Source organism: Dysidea avara, chromosome 2 (assembly GCF_963678975.1).
Source record: "Dysidea avara chromosome 2, odDysAvar1.4, whole genome shotgun sequence".
NCBI classification, from domain to species: Eukaryota; Metazoa; Porifera; class Demospongiae; order Dictyoceratida; family Dysideidae; genus Dysidea; species Dysidea avara.
The window spans coordinates 35,983,399-36,005,310 of record NC_089273.1 but is presented as its reverse complement, the minus strand read 5'-3'; the positions used below and the strand labels follow the sequence as shown (position 1 = coordinate 36,005,310).

The window sequence follows — 21,912 nt, the reverse complement described above, 5'->3', positions numbered from 1 at the left end:
GTCCTACAGACCTTCAGCACTTGTGCTGTAAAGCATTAATAATAAATAAATAAATGTCTCTATTTGAAGCAATGCCACTAGCCCTGCATCAAATATGTCAGCACAAGAAAGTATACTAGAGTGATAATATAAATGCAAAATACTAGCATGTTAGGTGGATAATTCAAACTATGGGACTTATTTCATTTAAAGTAGATCAATACTCCCTAATAGAGAAGTCAGTGAAAAACATTTAATGTATACAGCAATGGAGTACTTAGACCAATACTTTCTAATAGAACAGTCATTTTGTTGTAAAGTACTCTAATAGAGCAATCATCCCTTAAAGTTTCAAAATTATGGTAAAAAATGTTGCTAATGTAGGAGTATACTGCAAGCATAATGGGAACATTGAAAATCACAAAAGGTGAAAATTCTTTTAGGGAAAAACTTTGAGCATATTTGACTCAGGCCTATGCCTATAGTGTTATAGGACAGTTTTAGCTAGTAAAGTAATAAGTTGCTACCTTATTTACAATACAAATTATGATTTGTCTACTCATACCAATGGGGAAAAACCATAAGACTGGTCTTGTCAAAGTGGGTCACGTGTATTATTTTGTCACAGAGTATAAATCACCACCAAAATCCTGAAGTTTTTAGTAAATAAATCACAGTCATTTTACCAACTTCTATGTGTGGCATTATGCAAGCTCCTACTAAACCCAAAAAAGCATGCATTGCAATTATTAAGTGCTTGCTTGTGTGGGGTGTGTGTGTGTGTGTGTGTGTGTGTGTGTGTGTGTGTGTGTGTGTGTGTGTGTGTGTGTGTGTGTGTGTGTGTGTGTGTGTGTGTGTGTGTGTGTGTGTGTGTGTGTGTGTGTGTGTGTGTGTGTGTGCATGTTTACTATGGCATTGTGACAAAATCTTTATAACCAATTATTATGAGTAATAGGTAAATAAAGAATTATTAGATCAGCATACTTGAAGAAACATGAATAGTGAAAAAACGCAGGCAAATTCTTACAGTATATAGCTCAATTCAGTGGTAAAAATATAATACACATGTAAATGTCTTAATGCATAATACATGCACTACAATACAGTGACAATTCTCATGATCAACACACATTTTAAACAAATAATGTGGCCTAGAAGAATACAAGTTATTGGACTTGTATTGCTGAGACTACCTATATATAGCCACTCTAAGAACATTATTTACAAGCTTAGGTTTTATAAAGAAAAATATCAACAATAACAAATACTTTACTCAAGACTACAAACCAAAACTTTTATAAGTTAATTATGAGTTATATAATAATTATTATACATAATTGTTATACTTCAACTGGATTACTTGTTTTCTAACTTTGAATAGAATCAAGAGTTAATAATAGCATAGCAAAATTTACAATCATTCCCAAGATAATCTATGTTAGAGCAGTCAACAATCCTAATAATATAGATTATTGCAATAGGGTGTATATTTGGTACAACAACCAAACAATTTCTGGTAAATATTGCATTGTGTGACCAGATCTTCAAAAGGGGTCTTATAGCCTTTCCAATTGCATGTACCTGGCAACCCAAAACTTGACTTGGGAATAAGGTACCAATTCAACTAGAAATTTGGTCAGTTTACAACTCTAACATACCAATATTACTGGTACTATACATTGAGCACAAGAGATTTGAAATTTTGAAAGGCCCTTTTCACAGATTTGATCACATTTCTGGTTAACTTTATTCATTGTACGGACACAGTGTCTGGATAACTCAGAACGCTACTTTGAGAGCAGCCCACAAAGGCAGTTGTAATTTGTTGACGGGTGTATGGTGACCACAAGTTTTACCTTTAAACTAGGCCTCAGTCAAATTTGCTAAAACTTTGCCCAAAATGATCTCTTACTATTATAATTATGTTCTTCATGTGTTCTCATTATGCTTGTATTATGCTCCTAGGTTGGTAACATTTCTTACAATTATCTTGAAACATTTTATTCAGTGAATAAAATACTCTATAATATTAGAATATTTCACTGCAAACTTACTGACTGCTCTATTAGTGCGTATTGTCATGGAATTGAGCTCCATAGTGTGAATTCACCTAATAATTATTTTATGCTAGTATTATTTTGGCATACTGGTAGTACTTCAGCCTTTTATTATTTTGGTATATTTGTCACAGACCTAAAACGTACTTTGACATGTTAACTCCAGCCTACTTGTACTTGTTAGCTACCGTATGAAAGTTCAATGTGTAATAAACTGTTTTTCAGTGTACGTTGTGTTTGACATGTGGGATGCATAAAACTTTGCGTAAAGTAACTGTTTTCTTGTTGTTCATGAAACAGTATGTGTATTATGTTATATTTTAGTATACTTTTAACACTCGCTGCATGCTATAGTATATGGAAACTTGTGAAGAGCAGGAAAAATTTACAGGGCCACCAAGAGTAGGGAGGGAGAGGGGCAACTAGGGCAATTTGTCCTAGGCCCCAGCCTGTTGGGGGCTTCAGACAGTGATAAAAACAATGTATTTCACCCATACTGTAGTGCCCAATTTCCTATTCCCCTAGGTCATTATGACATTGTTTAAACCAGAGTTTGTGACAGATTGTTTTTAGTATGTATATGCATAACTACTATACTGTTTTGAGCATAGTTATACATTTGTGGTGAATTCACACTGCTTGAAGATTCTTCGTTTGTTAATTATTTTGTTAAGATGCTTTACTGTAGTTGTACCTGATAGTAAAATGTCAGTAGCTTTAAGTATATAATTATATGGAACATAATTGTTTAACTAAGTTTTAAACTCTCAGTAAAACATCAGTGAATGCTGGTTTACTGAAAAACTACTAAAATAACAAACAATTAACTGTTCCATATACTGGGGATATACCACTCTAGTAAATTAAAAAACTTCAAGCAGTGTCATGGAAACACTTTGCACCATACAAGGTTTTTAAACTTCATGTTACTGCCTGTCCAATAATTATGGCCAAGTGTTAATTAGTAATGACATTTGAATACCTTATACTGTAAAGTTGCATGTAAAGAATCCTATCTGATTCCCTCCATTTTAGCGTTAGCTCTAGCCTTAAGTGTATGTATACATACTTGTAATAGACTTATCATGTGAAACTTTAACATAAAAGTCTATTACTGTAAAAAACATTAATGAAGTGTGCATAGCACATAAAAACAGTGTTAAGGGGTATACACTCTAGTGCCACAGGGCGCATTTTTTGTGCATAAAGCACTTCATTTTTTAGAGTGTATTACTTACAATATGGTTGTATTTATGTATTTTCAATTTGTGGAAGATACATTTACCAGAAACGTATTATTAAGAACTTTTATCTGCAAACTAAACAGTTTCATACAATGTACAGAAATAACAGTAATTAAAATATACAACTGTGCGCAGCCTATAATGTGTATAATGAAACAATACAAATGTGCGTGTATGGCCTAACAGTGTGCAGATATATTGCCCAATTTTAGTCCATTGCAAATTTCAGTCCAGGATAATTATTGTTTAATGTATTTTTTGAGGTTGTCAGGAGCATCAAGGATATTAGGTACCACATAATCCAGGATATCACCCTCGATCAAGCCCTCTCCTTGATTCCCATAATTCTTAGCCTTCCAACACCACTTCCCAGTCATAACAGAGTCCCTAGTTACTGGTACAGGATCTCGACCATCTGAATGCACCAACATCTCTTTCTTAGAATCAATATTGATACCTTTTTTCATAAACTGACCTGCAACAGAGTTGAAGTTTATTTGGATACCAAAAATTATCACATTCAAAATACACTTAACTATAGTGATGAACATCAAAAGAAGAAGACAGTTCATAAATGGCCAGGCTATTGCTATACACAAAAAGATGTTGAGTTGGAGCACAGAATTATGAAACAGTATAATAACATATATATATATATATATATATATATATATATATACAGTAAGTTGTATTTGCTAAAAAGAGAACTATAGCTGCTAAATAATGAGAGTACAGTAGTCAGGCTTTCACAGTGAACTGCAATATTGGAAATATTACAAATTAATGCCATTTAGCTAGTACAAATATTTGACAAGGAAAAATTTAGACAAATTGGATGATCACATTTGACAAAATGCTATAATATTGTATAAGAAAATACACGCAAAACTTTGAGCAGGAAATTTTTAACTAATTGCAATGCAAAAATTGCAACCGAATTTGACAAAACCAGGCTTCCACACACATCCAGATGTGTAACTTTGAAGGACCACAACTCAATGTAGGAATATGCTATCACTTTTAAATTTTGATCTGTTATTACAAAATGCAGTGTAAGAATTGTGTGAAATTTATAAAATATAAAATAAAAAAATTGTATGTTAATAACATACTGCTTAGTCAAGATATAAATGGTTAACATCAATTAGACTATAGCACGCATAGTATGCTTTGAAGTTTGGTCGTTAATGAGGTATTTAAAATCAAATAGATACCAGTGGGTAGGTATCTAAACTGGTTAGATACTCGTGACAATTTTTGTCACGCGCGTCACATGTTTTGCTGGATTACAGTCACAACAGCCATCAGAAATCATTGCTAGAGTGTTAAGAAAACATCACTGGATGATAGAGATGATTGTATTCATTTAGGAAGCCTGCCAGTGAGTTGTTTTAACACTAATTTGATCAGAAAACCACAATTATTGGCAGTGAACAAAGCTGCATGAGCCATACTCTAAATTGGTTATTGCCCAAATCATGGTATCTTCGCTATTTTAGAGACCTTCGGAATGGCACATAATCACCTCTGGTCTCTAAAATTTCACCCTCGGTGATTATTGTGCCATTCCTCAGGTCTCTAAAATAGCGAAGATAGCTACCTGGATTTGTGCAATAACCTACACAGAATTGGATGCGCGGAAGCCTGGTTTTGTCAAATCCAGTCACAATTCATCATAAAATTTGTCAAAATTTTCACCCACTGTACTTTGACTACAGCATTGTACATGGCATCACTCATGCAATCAGTTTTAAATTTGAAATTTAAATTTGGAATTTAAATCAGCAATAATTCACAGACTATTAGTAGCAGATCTAAGTAATTTAAGAAGATAATGGCTCTGATTTTTAAGAAGTAAAGGACCAAAACTTTCATGTACCCAGACCCCGTGTATGCATACGTACATGTAATATGTAACATGGGCATGAGGGCTTTGCTTGATACTATATGCCCCAAGGGCTGCAGACCAGAAAGCTGATCATGAGGGTAAACATACCAGGCAAAAGCCTGAATGCCCCATGTTACAGCTAGCTATATAACACTTCCAATCTGTAGCAGTACACAAGGCGATCAATCTTCCAAGCCAATATGAATGCAACCACTGGATAATCATTTCTCAATTTTATCTTAAACAAACTTAATAGCACCACTACAGTTATGCTTAGTGTACATAGTTTAACATTGGGAAAGTTTTAATTGACATTGACTGACTATAACGTATTAGGTAGCTACTATCATACCCATTAGTCCATGCGAGTCATGAAGTTCGTTATAATTCATACTCCAGTCCACATTGAGATGATTCTTGTAGAAGGTGACATCAAATTTAGCTTGTGGTTTAGTGTATATCACACGTGTAGTAGGATTACCATTCTCCTTCTTTGTTGTTTGGGTAAACTTGGCTGTGCCATTTTCATTGAAAATAATTTCTTTAACCATTGCAGCCTTCAGGTTTCCATCACCGACTACTACTATCTCCTGATTAACAGAGTCAAAGACTATAGCATCAGACTTATCATTATTTTGTGGGAGAATTGCTAATTTTCCGATCCAAGTAGCTTCACTAGTATCGCCTTCTGTGTCGACAAACAAGGCATTGATGACATAGTTGTTATTACAGATCAAGTTGAATGCCAACCCAGAGTATCCTTGTATGGAGTAACAAAGAACTTCCTTACATAACAGTGGTACACTAAAATGTGGATCACCCTCTGTCAAAATTCATAGTGAAACTGAAACAGTTAAGTTATGAAAAGTTTATTTGTTCCACTCACCAATTAAGCCACATGCTGGAAGACAGTCAGATTCATCACTAAAAGATCTTCCTCCTTTCTCACAACAATCAGACGCATTAGTAGCTTGGATAGTAATACTGGCATCATTACAAACTCCACTAAGATGACATCCTTTATCTGTGAATAAGAAAATAATCTTGTACCAAAGAATATTATTACAATTGCACTATAGTAATCTTTAGTCCTACTATATATCAGAGTTGACCAAATTAAGCCATAAACGTACTACAATTGTCTCCTGAAAATCCATTTTGGCAATCACAAGTAAAAGAATTAACTCCATCAGTGCAGCTACCACCATTTTGACAAGGGTTAGGATCACAATCGTTAATGTTTGTTTCACAGGCTGAGCCAGTAAAACCAGTTGGACAGTTGCACAGTGTACAGTCATCATTTACTACACCTCCATTCTGACATGTTAAATCACATCCTCCTACAAAATAAATTTATTACTCTTAATCCAGAGTCACAAACTAAATGTAAAGCATTCGGGTAACACACATAGATATATAGATAACTTGAACACTTTCACATCTTTACTCCTTACCCTTGACTTTACAAATGCAAATATTGGACATGAAAAAGCCAAGTACATAACAGTTCACATTAAAATTTTGCTGTTTAAATTCACAAATTTTTGCTTTGCTAGAGAAAGCCACCAATAATTTTCACGCACCATTAGATTGGACATGATATTTCCTTAAACCCACAAAAAAATCATTGCTATGGCATTGGAAAGGTCTAGGCTTGCAGATCTGCATACAGCTTTCTTCATCTAGTTGGTTGAGTGGCACATATTGTAAGTTTGAAGCTGGTCAACTCTTTCTGTGCTTTATATCAAGGAAACTCTCAATATTATGCATATGTTTAGCTTATTATAAATTAAATGTAGTCCTATTGACTGTGAATTACAAATCTCCAAAGTCACCTCTGTTGTGCAATCTTTAATATTCAATTCAATATTTAGCTACTAGTAATATTCAGCTACAAGTGAAGTTCATGCACAACAAGTAACCACCTTTAATCAATCCATTATATAATTTGTGTAAATAAAGACATAATTGATGTGGCTACAGAGAAACAAGTATGTGTATCACAAAATAAAAATTAACTTTATTATCTATCAGTGTCAGATCAGTGAGGGAAATAATGTCCTAATTACTCTCCAAGTAACATGTCCCAGTACTCTTTAGCTCATTAATACTTTCTACAGTGGCAGAGAAAGTAGTTGAGGTGAGGAGGATGTCCAGAATATAGAATCTTTGTTAGGGGACCTAGTGGCCACAGCCCCCAGAAGCTTTAGCTATTTGTGACTGTCTCTGGGAAAACCGGTCTTATCGCCCATTTAAAAGTATCGAGAAACGTCGGTTTTAAATATTCTGTGTGTTGTAGCTGGCCAATGGTGGTAGCTACGCATACCAAATTTTCACACGTTTCACAACAATTTCTTACCTTCCTGATCATCCAGTGAAGAAGTAGTCAACAGCTAAGTTTCCCGCCATTTTAGATAGTTTTTAAACCGAGGTTGTCTGTATCAGGCGAGCTCCAGAGGGGTGGGAGGCGGGGGCCCTGGAAGGCGGGCAAGATGGTGTTCAAAAATTGAAAAGAGACGTGCTGGGATGAATTAGGCCAAGTTATAGGCCATTCAGGGCTCAGAACTGGCTAAAATGAAAGGAAATTTACAGCACAGGTCATTGTCCAACATCACAAAGCTGTACAGCCACACACAGCCATCTCCTGGTTGGCCAGGGCTCCATCAAGACCCCAGACCACTCGTACGGTTCGCCACTGTGCTCTAGAAAAGCAGCCAGCAAAAGCAGACCACTTTTCTCTGGTGGACTGTGGCAGTGAAACTTGATAGTGCATTCATTAAGCTTTGTGTTTGTGTGAAAAAATCAAACTTCCTGTCTTGGGTGATAAGAATGGTTTTCGTAGATCCAGTCACATTTTAGCTTTCATGATGTCTCAAAGTTGAAAGTTCACACACAATCATTGTAGAGGTGCAGTTTGTATAGCAATTTATTAATAACTAAACCACCAACTCATTTAGTGATAAGTATTTAAAACAAGTTATTTGCAAGCTATTTTGGAAATGTCTATATATCTGTGTAAGGTTAAAAACTATACAACATTTATGAAGGACATCTTATATGGTTGGAAACACTTGGTGCAGGGGTAAGAGGTACAAAAATTAGTTGAGAAGTGAGTGTTCAATTCCTGTAAAAAAGCAAATGCTATGAAGAACTTAAGAACACATTTTTATGAAAGCTCTGGATGCTCAATTAAGTTATTTGATTAGAGTACATCAATCTTTTCTTACAGTTTTCAGTCATACTCTAAGAAAACAAAATTAGTAATCTCATTCTGAGGGGGCTTCAGTCCCTTAGCCTACCTATTCCACTAGTCTATGACTTCCTATATGGCTATGGTAAAATTAGCTGCAACATCTATAATTATACAACCAAATAGTAAAAATAATACGAAATGCAGTTAAAATTACGTCATTAATAATGAATGAAATAAATAAATAAATAATTAATAAATAAATAATAAATAATGTTTGAGAAAACTACAAGGCCTAAGGCTTTGCACTCACCGGGAATAGAATCCATGTTGTATGAAGAGATAATCGTATAGTGGGTGAATGTTTCCATGGAGGTGATAGAAATGTACGACAATTCTATTTAATGCCAATCAAAACAGCACGTGATATACCCACTACTAATCGAGCAGATTCAAATGGCTATATAGACGAGCGAACTACTGTTCAATTGTGCTTGAAAGTGTTGCCAGCTGGCACACTAAGTCGCAAGTCGCCATGCCAGCTGCCAGTGGATGCGCCCGTGTATCTATGGCTGCAGGACACCTGATGAATAGGTTTGACATGCCAGCTGCACAAGGACAGGTATGTTTGTTTGTATTGTATTGTACATATGTCTTGTATTTTACTATATTTTTTCTGGCTTGCTAGGCTCTGGTTGGTTTGGTTGTCTGTTTTTACTAATGTTTTGTAAGAGCGTGGTATGTTTTAAATGTTTTCTTGTATTATTGTACATTTTGCCTTTACCTAGCTTACTTGGCTCTGGCTGGCTTGGCTGTCTTCCTTTATCTGGTTCACCTGGCTTGTATACTCCTACAGTATTGTGCATCTCCTGTAGGTTTTGTATGCATATACTGTGTACACATCACTGTGCCATTACTACACCAATGATGTACTAGCACTTTAGCTACTGGTGGCCTTTAGTTACGATGTCACTATTGTGTTGCATCTGTCACTACTTTGACATATTGAGTTGATTTGGGGATCGTGCCTTCACCACCTAATAGCCTCACCAGGGGGCTGTCACGTTGGTGTATGTACTTGGTTGTATGTGACGCTGTCCTAGTAATAATAATAATACGGTTTTTTGTGTGCTTTTCATAACTACAGTTGGTAGCATAATTTTGGCCATTGGTACTGTATGGTAAAGGTTTGGAGGTGGATCAATTTTTGAAATGTTTTCCAAGCAATTTTAGTATGTGGATTTTCTGTCCATTTGAACGTTGCGTTTTGTATACTCACAATGCATGTAGAGTATCAGTGCATGCATTTATTACTCAGTATGCAATACACAGTATGTAATACACAGTATGTAATACACAGTATGTAATACACATTATGTAATACATAGTATGCAATGCCCTAATGGATATATTGTGACCAAATTTTGAAATATCACCTTTATGGTCGCACCTGAAACAATTAGAATTTTTGAAACTAGCATGGTGTCGTTAATAGCAGAAAACACTTTTCAAACATCTTTATTTTCAATTTTTCTTGTAAATCAAGGTACCTATGGTTTATTCTACCCTTAAATGATTATGAATTTAAATGCTATGTTTCAGAACTAAATATTTAACGAGTCGAATGCACCCATAAGGTGATATTCCAAAATTTGGTCACATATATTTACAATTGAAATGCAGAATGTATTTATGCAAGCCATTAAAAGGAAGAATTATACATTGAAATATTCACAACTCTTTACAACCCAGTTATATTACAGTAGTCAAAGAACATCTTTAATTGTTGATTTTGGTGGCTGTTGTCATCCCACTCCTTATATGTAACTCTGACCTACAATAGGGTGTCACTTTGGTCTTTTAGTTAAAATACAACATACAAGAAGAACATCAGCCATTCTCAATTACCTTCACAAATGATTCTGGCATCTTCGTAATGTTCGCAGTTATGTCCACCAAATCCATGATGGACACAATCAACTAGTCGAGACTCTGATCCTGTACAAAGTAAATTATCCAACCAGATCTGTCCTGTTCCTTCTCCAAAGTAGGCATCTCCGACAACATCAACCAATCCCAATCCCAGTTGACGACAAGCAACTATTCCATCTTTTGTATCCCAAGAATCATCACACACAGTACCCCATATGTTATTGTGACACACTTCCACACGACCCTCATAACTTCCAGCACTACCCACAAGACGAATATCACCCTCAATGCAAGCTGTAAGGAAACAATGTGTTAATACAATACAGATGTGTAACGATACCCTATATAACAGGATGCACATGGTCAGTGTTTATTATATATATTTGACGAAGTAAAGTCTAATAGAATCTAATTGATATTAGCACAATAAAACTGCAGTTTCAAAGGTTCCATGGTAGTAATCTTTGTGCAATGGCAGAAGAGTTGCATGGCAGCAGCAATATTTAGGGTTTGAGTGAGTATCGCTGAGTAATCGGTGTGTGTGTGTGTGTGTGTGTGTGTGTGTGTGTGTGTGTGTGTGTGTGTGTGTGTGTGTGTGTGTGTGTGTGTGTGTGTGTGTGTGTGTGTGTGTGTGTGTGTGTGTGTGTGTGTGTGTGTGTGTGATATGATTTACTGTGAGTTATTTGCATGCACCAATGATGTCACAATCCAATCTTCACCATAAACCATTTTAACACCTCAGCTCACAAAGATACAACAAGGTTTCAACTTGATACATGTTAGAGACAAGCAACCTTTATGACCATCCTGGAATGATGAATTGACAAGACCAGAAATCACTTTTCAAACTTGCCACTGTAATGCTATATACATCACCCAGAATTGATGGCTCTTAAAGCCAACAGTATGGTAGTGTAGCTACACTTGAGTCATGTTAGTTTGGTTTTACCTTGATGAGTGATTTTAATCCATTTTGTAAAATATGGCAATTGACTTAATTATTGATTTTATATACAGCAGCTTTACACAATAGCCATTATTTCAAATATTATGGTATACACTTACTTTGTGCAAGACTTCTTGGACAGAAACAACTGAAGATAGACGCAGTAAAGATGAAAATGCTATTGCTGTCCATTTTTGTTTACACACTACTGTCAATACTTTTGACCAATGAAAAAATCTTCTCTGCTTAGCTTTTTGCTAGAAAGGATTAGATAGACTGTTCAGTAGAAACGTCAAATTGCTTTTATAGTACACTGCAGAAACCAAATGAGTCAAACTGTGTGACTATTATGTGCCGCAAGTGAAGTTATGCGGTTCCAAAGTAAATGTATTTTTATGTGAAATATTGTCTGGCTTTATAAAAGTGTTTCAGAGACTTTATGTTTGCATGCATGTCTGATGCTGTAATACTACTTATAGAACTTTGTTTGGGCGAGATCAAAGGAAAATGTGTACTTTAAATTTCATAAAGTACACTCTCAGCCGACCAACAGTGCTTCATGACCACAAAGAGTGCTTTATTGCACTGCAAAGAGTGCTTTATTGAACGAATAAAGTACTCTTTGTGCGCAATAAAGCACAGTTGCCCACGTGCCTTAGTGCAGGCTAATAGCCTGCCGGGCTCACGCCAGTACGACTAATCACCCACTTCAGTGAAGGCTGATAGCCTCGCAGTGCTGAGTGATCGCCAATACGACTTCTACCACTGGATTGCTTTTACAGACATACCTAAATGCTTCGATGATGGGTGGGAGAAGGTAACGTTGCTGTTACGTTTGTTAATGTAAACGGACAAGTCCTGGAGATATCATGGAAATATTTTGCCATGTGACTCACAATACAATCGATTGTGGGTTGCAAGAAAAACCTGCTAAAATATGCGATGAACGTCTTCCATGCCAAACTATGGTGAACTACGCATGAGTTACTTTGTTAAACTAGTTTGTGTGCATTCAGGCTGCTAATAGTTCGTGCAACGCGTGTTGATTACGAGTCCTAGTGTATGGTGAAGCTACGTACACAACTATAAAGTTCCATAAATCATTTAAAGCATAGCCTTGCTCATGCTATATGAAAAATAAAGCACTCAGCTGTGCGTCTCGTGCTTTATTTTTATATAGTACTTGTGGCTACGCTTTAAAATATACATAGGCATAGCTATAATCCTTTATAGCTAACAAATATCCAAGTTTATACACTGGTGAGATTTGGTTATTACTATAATGAAGATTTGCTTTAAACGAAAGTCGATACATAGGATGTGTGTGTAGAAGACCCCTTTTTGAAAATAATTTAATGTAGTATAATTATGCCTTCAATATCAAGCTACTAGCTTAAAATTGTTGATGCTGTGTTCTTCTGACTTACATAAAGTAATATCAAAATCAATTGATCAACCAATTAATAAATCCAACAAACTAATCAATCAATTCAATATTACATACACACTAGGTTATCTTGAGAAAAGCAGAGTTTGAGATGATTGACAAGACATTGTACCATATTATGGAACCAGACAGAATTAATTTTTATGATGTCACATACAAACAAGATGAATCTTAAAATGCATATACGTATATACATATAGGTGATTCTTCTGTGTAAATTCTGTATGTGTATTCTTTGAAATCCAACACACAATTTCAGGATAACTGCAGCCTGCCAACAAACAAGGTGAAGCAAAGGCTCCATCAAAGTGCAGCCTCTCAAGTAAAGTACATAATGTTCGATGGTATCAAGTTAAAGTACCGTATCATGTTGCTAATAGCTTGTAATTGTAATTATGATTCAATGATTCCTCATAAAGCTTAATTTCATGACGTAAATTGTTGTAGACGAAGCCATAAAGGACTGCTTAATTTCATGATGTCAATTGTTGTAGATGAAGCCATGAAGGACTACTTAATTTCATGATGTAAATTGTTGTAGATGAAGCCATGAAGGACTCTTAGCTGCACATATTTCCATGATCACTTAGCAAGCCATTAACTCTTAGCTATATGGCTGTATCTCACCAAATAACACTACAGCTTATGAATTAAACTTAAGTTCAATCTACTAGGGATCATCGCTTTCAGCCTTTATGCAAGTACACAAAGAGTATGCTAGGGGATTAAATATATTATATACTTTAAACATGTTGAATTTTTAAATATTAATCCTGTGGTTGACATAAAAGGAGATAAAGGTTGCTTTATATGAGTTAGGTGGTATAGACTGAACAAGCAGTATTATTTAAGTGTATATACCTATTTATGGTATGCATGAATGATGCCTCCATAAAATGTGTCAAAATTATGTACAAAAAGTATTCATAAAAATATATGCATACATCCCCCTAGCTGCTAATACTCTGAAGGCTTCTATCACTAATACTATAGCCATTAGGATTGACATGATTGGTGATATACACAATTGCAAAGTTGCGTGGCACAAAATAAACATATTCTAAAACAGATTGTTTGTGCCATTTCATTTTTAGGAAAGCAAGGTTTACCATTCCGTGGAGATAAAGGAGATGTAACTCCTTCCAGAAATCCTGGCAATTTTTGGCTTTACTCAAAGACAATGTAGAAGTTGATGAAATCCTCCATAATCATTTGTACCACCCAAAAGCAAAGAAATGTCACCTACATATCCCCTATATCACAAAATGCTATTATAGGTGTTATAATTCGAGTAAGCTAATTATTATCAGAGCAGTAAAAAAAAAGGCTCAATTTTTTTCTGTGCTGGCTGATGAGGTTTCCTCCCACAATAGTGAACATCTTCTGACTTGCCTTAATTTGTAGATGAAAGTATTTGCTAAGCTTAAAAGACAGCAGATATTGCAGATGCAACAATGAATGAGGATTTACATGGAAAGAAGTACGATGGAGTATGGCTGGAGAAAGGTCAACTGTTCAAAAATGAATATTATTGGATACAAAAGAATTGTAATTTTTTTTCAAGAAGCTCAGAAATAAAGTACAGTAACAATTGTAAACATTAAAATTTGGTATTAAATTTTACATGTGAAATTGCCTATGCCAACCAGTTCTTTTTGACAAATAGCTCTCAAAATGTTACTCATTAATCTTACGATTATGGTATTTGGTTTTTAATTTAATACTTTAAGCTCATTAAGTATAGTAACTATAGGACTATAACCTATTTCAATGTTGCAGTCTTAGTTCTGTCATTCCATGTGTGATCTGTTCAATGGCTGACACATGTGGGTAGAAAACCACATCCATGCATCACAAATCATAGAATATAGTTTATTTATTATCAACTAGTGAAAACCTTGCAACTACACTCAGATCTAAAATTAAATCCCCACAAATGAAGTCCTGAGTTGCTCAATGTAATGGTAATCAAAGCAATAAGCAAACTGCTTTCCCGTGGTATTGCTTGGTAATATGACAGTTAGACTCTGAGTGGTGCCTTTGAATGTCCACGTCAAAGTGTATGGTGCATGAACAATACATAATTATTATACATTTTATTAAAAGTAGTGACTGTACAGTACATATAGATTTATATTAAGAGGTATAAATCTACCAGGTAGAAAGTTCATGTACAGTACTTCTACAGGAACCTGTTAATCAGAACATTTAAATCAAGGACACCTGCTAATCTGGACACTTGGCAATGGTCCCAATTTGAAAGTATCCCTTTAGTGAATTGGAAAATCAGGACACCTCGATATTCAGGACACTTTTGGTCGGTCCCAAGGTGTTCTATATACAAGTTTCACTGTACAGTATAATCAAGAGTTCATAATATTGTAGGGCTGGTTAATTGTGGCAGATAGTCTATTAGTAGGCTGAATCAATGAAAGCTGATTAACCACAGCTGCTGTTAGTTGAATAGCAGACTGGAGGATATGTGGTTGACGAAACATAGTTGTTGCTGACGGAATCGCTGATTGAAGCTTGGTTAGCTTGTCTGCTATGGCTTTTTCTGAGACGGCTGACTGAATGACTCCCTGGCTAACATTAACTACTGTAACAGTTGTTGTTGTTGGCTGAATGACTTGCTGGCTAACTACAGCTGTTATTGCTGGCTGAATGGCTTGCTGGTTAACCCCAGCTGCTGCTGTCAGTTGAATTCCTTGCTGGTTAATCTGTGCTGCTGTTGCTGAATGAAGAACTGGCTCTGTATACAATGGACTGACTTGTCGATCTTGAGCCGATTCCTGAATGGGATGGCAGACACAGTGCTTTAACACTACTACAAAGGCACATTCATGATACAACAAATGGAATCATATAAACAATATACGTAAGGCCAGGCCAAATTAATACACAGTTTATCGTCACCACCCGTATGCGTTTTTAGGAATAGAGCAATAATTTCATAATTCATTATTTCTCATGTGAAAATCATTGCTTACGCTTCCGAACTCGTTTTTGTATATTAAAACATGGTGTGTGCAACAAACGTGACGATTATTCCCAGCCTGGAATCGTTAGTACCTGCAATAAGATTTCTAAAGAGAGATTGCATAAACGAATAGCTAAGTATTAACAGTGACGTAATCAAATAAGCTCTGCAATCATTGTTAAAGTAGCTAGCAACTGTGTGAAGCTACTTTTTAAATGTTTTTCCATGTTAAAAAAATTATGAAATATGAAAAATGACCTCCCGCCTGCATGACTTTTTCAAATGTCCTGGACGATAAACTGTCAATCAACTTGGCCTGGCATAATGATGGCCGATACTTACCAGTACTGGAAATCTCAAATTCGCAACAGATGAATCTGAACTGGCCTGCCCCACGAATATACGACGTCTTTTGCTGTTGCACTGTAAATCGTCAAGACCGTCACTCCACCGCTTAGGGGTATCTGCCATAAGGGAACCAGGTAACTACCACGTGCTATCTTCTTAAACGCACCATCTCGATAGGCGGGAGAATCACAAGACATCTCCAGTTACTGATACACAATAGCAATATCACTTTGCTGTCGGTGAAGTCCTTGTTACACAAAGGCTATCATCACTCATCAACAGTCCTGTCATTCATGATCACGTGTTAATTGAATCCAAGAGTATACGATAGTTTACTGGTGATACTTATCTCTGTGGGTTTGTACGTGGTATATTGAGCGTTAGACACTCTCCCCCCCCTACAATATTATGAACTCTTGGTATAATTATGCAATGGGGCCAATGGCATAAAAACCTGTAGAGACTGAGCATTGTGAAAAATCCTTATCCTGTCATCAATACTAGTTGAGTGCATCATTTAACAACTAGATTACATATGTTTGTTATATCATTTCTGTTTATTCAGACTTATATATCCTGCAGTAAAATACATTATCAAGTTTTAAAGCAATATCTGTGTTTGTTATAGACTATCTACCATTCCTGTTTAATCATGCAGACTTTCCCTGCAGTTAAATGCAGTTGCACTGCTTGAAGGTTCTTACTTTACTGTGTTACTATGTTGCTTTACTGTAGTTGGACCCAGTTATACCGATAGTAAAATATCAGTAACATTTAGTATATGGAACATATTGTTCTAAGTTTAAACTCTCAGTAAAACATTAGTGAATGCAGGTTTACTGAAAAGCTACTAAAAGAGTAAACTATTAACCGTTCCCTATACTGGGGATATACGATTCTAGTAAACTAAGAACTTTAAGCAGTGTTGCTACACAACATTAAGCAGTGATACATACGTATGTAGTTGCCATGCACTTTACAGACAAAAGAATGCAACATTGCAGGCTTCTTTTAAACAGGCTGTATTTACAGGACAAGGCATTTCACATACTGTCAGCACTTGTGCTGTTGTAAAGCCTTATCAAAAACAAACAAGTTAATACACCATAAGGGATCCTTTTTGTATCACTCTTTAATCTATTTAATACAGAACTGCTTTTGCTTTGATCAATAAAAATCATGTAGCTATGGTTGAAGTATATACATTTATATATAATGTTAGGCACAGTAAGCAATAATTATATAGTAGTTAACTACTGGCAATGAATGCTACCTGTCATAGCTACACAACTATTTGAGAAGAACCTTAAAGATTAAGGAAGGATAATTTTACACTAAATTAATGTGATCATATCATGTGATCATTTACAGAAATTAAATTAGTTATAGGATGTAATCATTGACAACATTTTCTATAGTGAAATATGTAGCTACAATGGCTGAATATACGACATTTATATACGACAATGGCTGAATATAAGACAATGGCTGAATATATGATAATGGCTGAATATATGACAAGGTTGAATATATATGTACGTATCACTTTTTAAATCTATGTAATACAGAACTGCCTTTGCTTATATCAATAAAAATCATTTAGCTATAGTTGAAGTATATACATTTATATACCACATCTAATCCAAAACAGCCAAGCTGTAAAAAAAGAGTGCGGCCCTGAGAAAGGCTATGGTGAAAAAAGATGTGAAATCCAAGGTGGCGGCCAAGAAATGGCTGTGATGGTAGGTTAATGGTAAAAATTTTAATAACGACAATTCAGGTGAATTTTGTGCCAAGACCAAGCGGCACCAAATTCACCTGAATTGTTGTTATTAAAATTTTTACCATTAACCTACCATCACAGCCATTTCTTGGCCGCCACCTTGGATTTCACATCTTTTTTCACCATAGCCTTTCTCAGGGCCGCACTCTTTTTTTACAGCTTGGCTGTTTTGGATTAGATTTCACTTCTTTTCGTATTTGTATACCCCAAAGCCGGCCATAAAGCCGGCCTATGGCCGGCTTTAGGGCTTTTTAACCTGTCATTTTTTCTTTACTACAGGAAGAAGAAAAGATGAAGCAGGGTGATTTCTTTGTAGCTAACCTCTCTGCAAGGTGATCCTTCTGGCTGATCTCTCTACCGGATGACTTGTTTGTAGCTGAACTCTCTACAGGGTGATTTGTTTGTAGCTGAACTCTCTACAAGGTGACTTCTTCTAGCTGATCTTTCTACAGGATGATTTGTTTGTAGCTGAATTCTCTACAGGGCGATTTGTTTGCAGCTAAACTGCTACAATGTAACTTCTTCTAGCTGAACTCTCTACGGGTAGCTTGTTTCTAGCTGATCTCTCTACAGGGTGACTTGTTTCTAGCTGAACTCTCTACAGGGTGATTTGTTTGTAGCTGAACTCTCTACAAGGTAACTTCTTCTAGCTGATCTTTCTACAGGGTGATTTGTTTGTAGCTGAATTCTCTACAGGGTGATTTGTTTGCAGCTAAACTGTTACAATGCAACTTCTTCTAGCTGAACTCTCTACGGGTGGCTTGTTTCTAGCTGATCTCTCTACAGGGTGACTTGTTTCTAGCAGAACTCTCTACAGGGTGATTTGTTCAAGGTAACTTCTTCTAGCTGATCTTTCTACAGGGTGATTTGTTTGTCTCTACAGGGCAATTTGTTTGCAGCTGAACTCTCTACATGGTAGTTTCTTTGTAGCTGAACTCTCTACAATGTAACTTCTTCTAGCTGAACTCTCTACGGGTGACTTGTTTCTAGCTGATCTCTCTACAGGGTAACTTGTTTCTAGCTGAACTCTCTACAGGGTGATTTGTTTGTAGCTGAACTCTCTACAAGGTAACTTCTTCTAGCTGATCTTTCTACAGGGTGATTTGTTTGTAGCTGAATTCTCTACAGGGCAATTTGTTTGCAGTTGAACTCTGTACATGGCAGTTTCTTCGTAGCTGAACTCTCTACAATGTAACTTCTTTTATAGCTGATCTCTCTACAGGGTGATTTGTCTGTAGCTGAATTCTCTACAGGGAAATTTGTTTGCTGCTGAACTCTGTACATGGTAGTTTCTTTGTAGCTGAACTTTCTACAATGTAACTTCTTCTAGCTGAACTCTCTACAGGATGACTTGTTTGTAGCTGAACCCTCTACAGGGTGATTTGTTTGTAGCTGAACTCTCTACAAGGTAACTTCTTCTAGCTGATCTTTCTACAGGTTGATTTGTTTGTAGCAGAATTCTCTACAGGGCAATTTGTTTGCAGTTGAACTCTGTACATGGTAGTTTCTTTGTAGCTGAACTCTCTACAATGTAACTTCTTCTAGCTGAACTCTCTACAGGGTGACTTGTTTCTAGCTGATCTCTCTACAATGTAACTTCTTCTAGCTGAACTCTCTAGAGGGTGACTTGTTTGTAGCTGAACCCTCTACAGGGTGATTTGTTTGCAGCTGAACTCTCTACATGGTAGTTTCTTTGTAACCGAACTCTCTACAATGTAACTTCTTCTAGCTGAACTCTCTACAGGATGACTTGTTTCTAGCTGATCTCTGTACAGGGTGACTTGAACTCTCTACAAGTGATTTGTTTGCAGCTGAACTCTCTCACATGGTGGTTTCTTTGTAGCTGAACTCTCTACAAAGTGACTTCTTCTAGCTGATCTATCTACAGGATGACTTGTTTCTAACTGAACTCTCTACAGTGTGATTTATTTGAGCTGAACTCTCTACATGATGGCTTCTTTGTAGCTGAACTCTCTATTAGGTACCTTCTTCTAGCTGATCTGACTACAGGGTGACTTGTTTGTAGCTGAATTCCCTACAGAATAACTTGCAATGTAATATAACTGAGGAAATTATACATGCAGCTGAATGCTTTATTAGGGTGACTGTTCTATTAGAGTATCTCGATCTCGCATTTGCTGCACGTAGTTGCCTTTCGAATCATAACTCAGTGATTTGTACTCCGATTCTTCTGTACTACAGCAAGAACTTTCTATGATGATTATTCCAGCTACATACTGATTTTTAGCTCGTTGCTCTAAGCGGTTTGCCTGGTAGACACGAAAACTAATAGTTTTTTTATTCATAAAAATCGATCGCGTAATTTTGACACAGGTTGGGTTTTGTGTCATATCTCCATGGTCTTTATCCGGATTCCTTTCAAACCACAAAAAGGCACTCCTACGATGGTTGCTCCATCTACATATCAATTTTCAACTGATTCTTCCAAGGTGTTTACCCTGTAGGCGTGACAGACCTTCGACCTTATTTTACGCAAATAATCGGTCATAACTCCGTGAATGTTCATCGGATTCCTACCAAAGTTGGTACGGAGATCCGCCTTAATGAGCCCTTTAAGTGTGCCAAATTTCAGCCCAATCCGAGCACGCATTCGTGTTTTATGGCGAATTTTGCGAAGTGTGCGAAATGAAGAAGATGAAGAAGAAAAAAACGAAGAAATTAAAACAAAATTTTGTTCGCTCGTATCTCGGAAATGGCTGGAGCGATTTTCTTCAAATTTCGTATGTAGACTCCCCTAACTGGGCGGCACGTCTCTAGTAAATTTGGTTCCAATCGGATAAGGAATCACAGAGCTACATAGGTGTGAAAATTGCGTTTCTTTCTTCCTGTTAATATACTCACGGTGTGGCGCGCCGGCTTCTTGGGCCGCACGACACACTATCGTGTGTCTTGATCTTTGGTTGAGATCAAAAGCGCCGCGCTGTGGTATATAACTGATATACCATGGCAAACTGTGGTATCTAACTGATATACCACGCTTTGTGGCTACCCTTATCATATAAGTTATGGTGTAACTTCACACATTCCACGAAATCCTTATCTATATATAAATGGTAAACAAGTCTCTAATAACTCAATGATTACATCCTGTAACTAACTGTAAATGATCTTATGATATTATTACATTAATTTAGTGTAAAATTATCCTCCTTAATCTTTAAGGTTTCTTCTCAAATAGTTGTGTAGCTATGACAGGCAGCATTCATTGCTGGTAGTTAACTACTATAATATTGCTTATTGTGCCTAACATTATATATTTTATAGTTATAACAAGGGATATGATTAAAATATACGCACGATTCATGAGAGAGCGCAGCGCTTGAGTGAGAGTGCGTATATTTAGTCATATCTCAAGTAATCGTGTTACAACTGTTATATTCTACACCCCAGTAGATGAAAACAATTATAGATAGTAAGTTATAGTGAAACAGAACCTCCCGGAGATGGAAATCAAAAGAAATTCTTGATGAATCAGACGTTTTACACTTTTAACAGTGTCACGCCTACATAGTCGCGATTAGTGAGTTATCCATGAAGGAGACAAGAGTTCATTGAAACTTTTCCCAGTTCCTGAGGCGAATAATTGCTGGTTGACAACATTTTCCATAGTGAAATATGTAGCTACAATGGCTGAATATACAACATGATTCAGGCGTGCAAACATGTTTACATCATGAAAACATGCTTGTTCCAGTGCAAAACCATTGGGAGTGAACACATGTTCACCTCTTTGATATCACTGTGTTTGGCTGGAGCTCACATGAATCAACTATGTAACAAAATTTAGTGGATACAACAGAATTGAATTTTTTTTTCTGAACGATTTCCAGTGGTATTGCTTGGTAATATGATGGTTAGACTCTGAGTGGTGCCTTTGAATGCCCACATTAAAGTGTATGGTGCATGAACAATACATAATTATACATTTTATTAAAAGTAGCAACTGTACAGTACACAATTTATAGATTTATATTAAGAGGTATAAATCTACCAGGTAGAAAGTTCATGTACATTACTTCTACAGGAACCTGTTATTCAGAACACTTGAAAACAAGGACACCTGCATATAATCTGGACGCCTAGTAATGGTCCCAATT

General features: G+C 36.2%; 1 protein-coding gene across 1 annotated transcript; it reads right to left on the bottom strand.

The window, feature by feature from the left end:
• Window positions 1-3,347: 3,347 nt before the first annotated feature.
• LOC136247199 (uncharacterized) lies at window positions 3,348-11,493 on the bottom strand. The gene is made up of 6 exons (XM_066038837.1): window positions 11,356-11,493; window positions 10,267-10,584; window positions 6,302-6,508; window positions 6,055-6,192; window positions 5,521-5,991; window positions 3,348-3,755 (listed from the first exon to the last, which is right to left on the bottom strand). The coding sequence occupies exons 1-6, from the start codon at window positions 11,426-11,428 to the stop codon at window positions 3,520-3,522; spliced, it is 1,443 nt and encodes a 480-aa protein (XP_065894909.1). The 5' UTR covers window positions 11,429-11,493; the 3' UTR covers window positions 3,348-3,519.
• Window positions 11,494-21,912: the final 10,419 nt, after the last annotated feature.

Coding starts and splice junctions, on each gene's coding strand:
- LOC136247199 (XM_066038837.1), bottom strand. CDS start 11,428: ATGGACAGCAATAGCATTTTCATCTTTACTGCGTCTATCTTCAGTTGT. Junction 5,992..6,054: donor TCCAGCATGTGGCTTAATTG/GTGAGTGGAACA, acceptor GAATTTTGACAG/AGGGTGATCCACATTTTAGT. Junction 3,756..5,520: donor TGACTCGCATGGACTAATGG/GTATGATAGTAG, acceptor ACTCTGTTGCAG/GTCAGTTTATGAAAAAAGGT.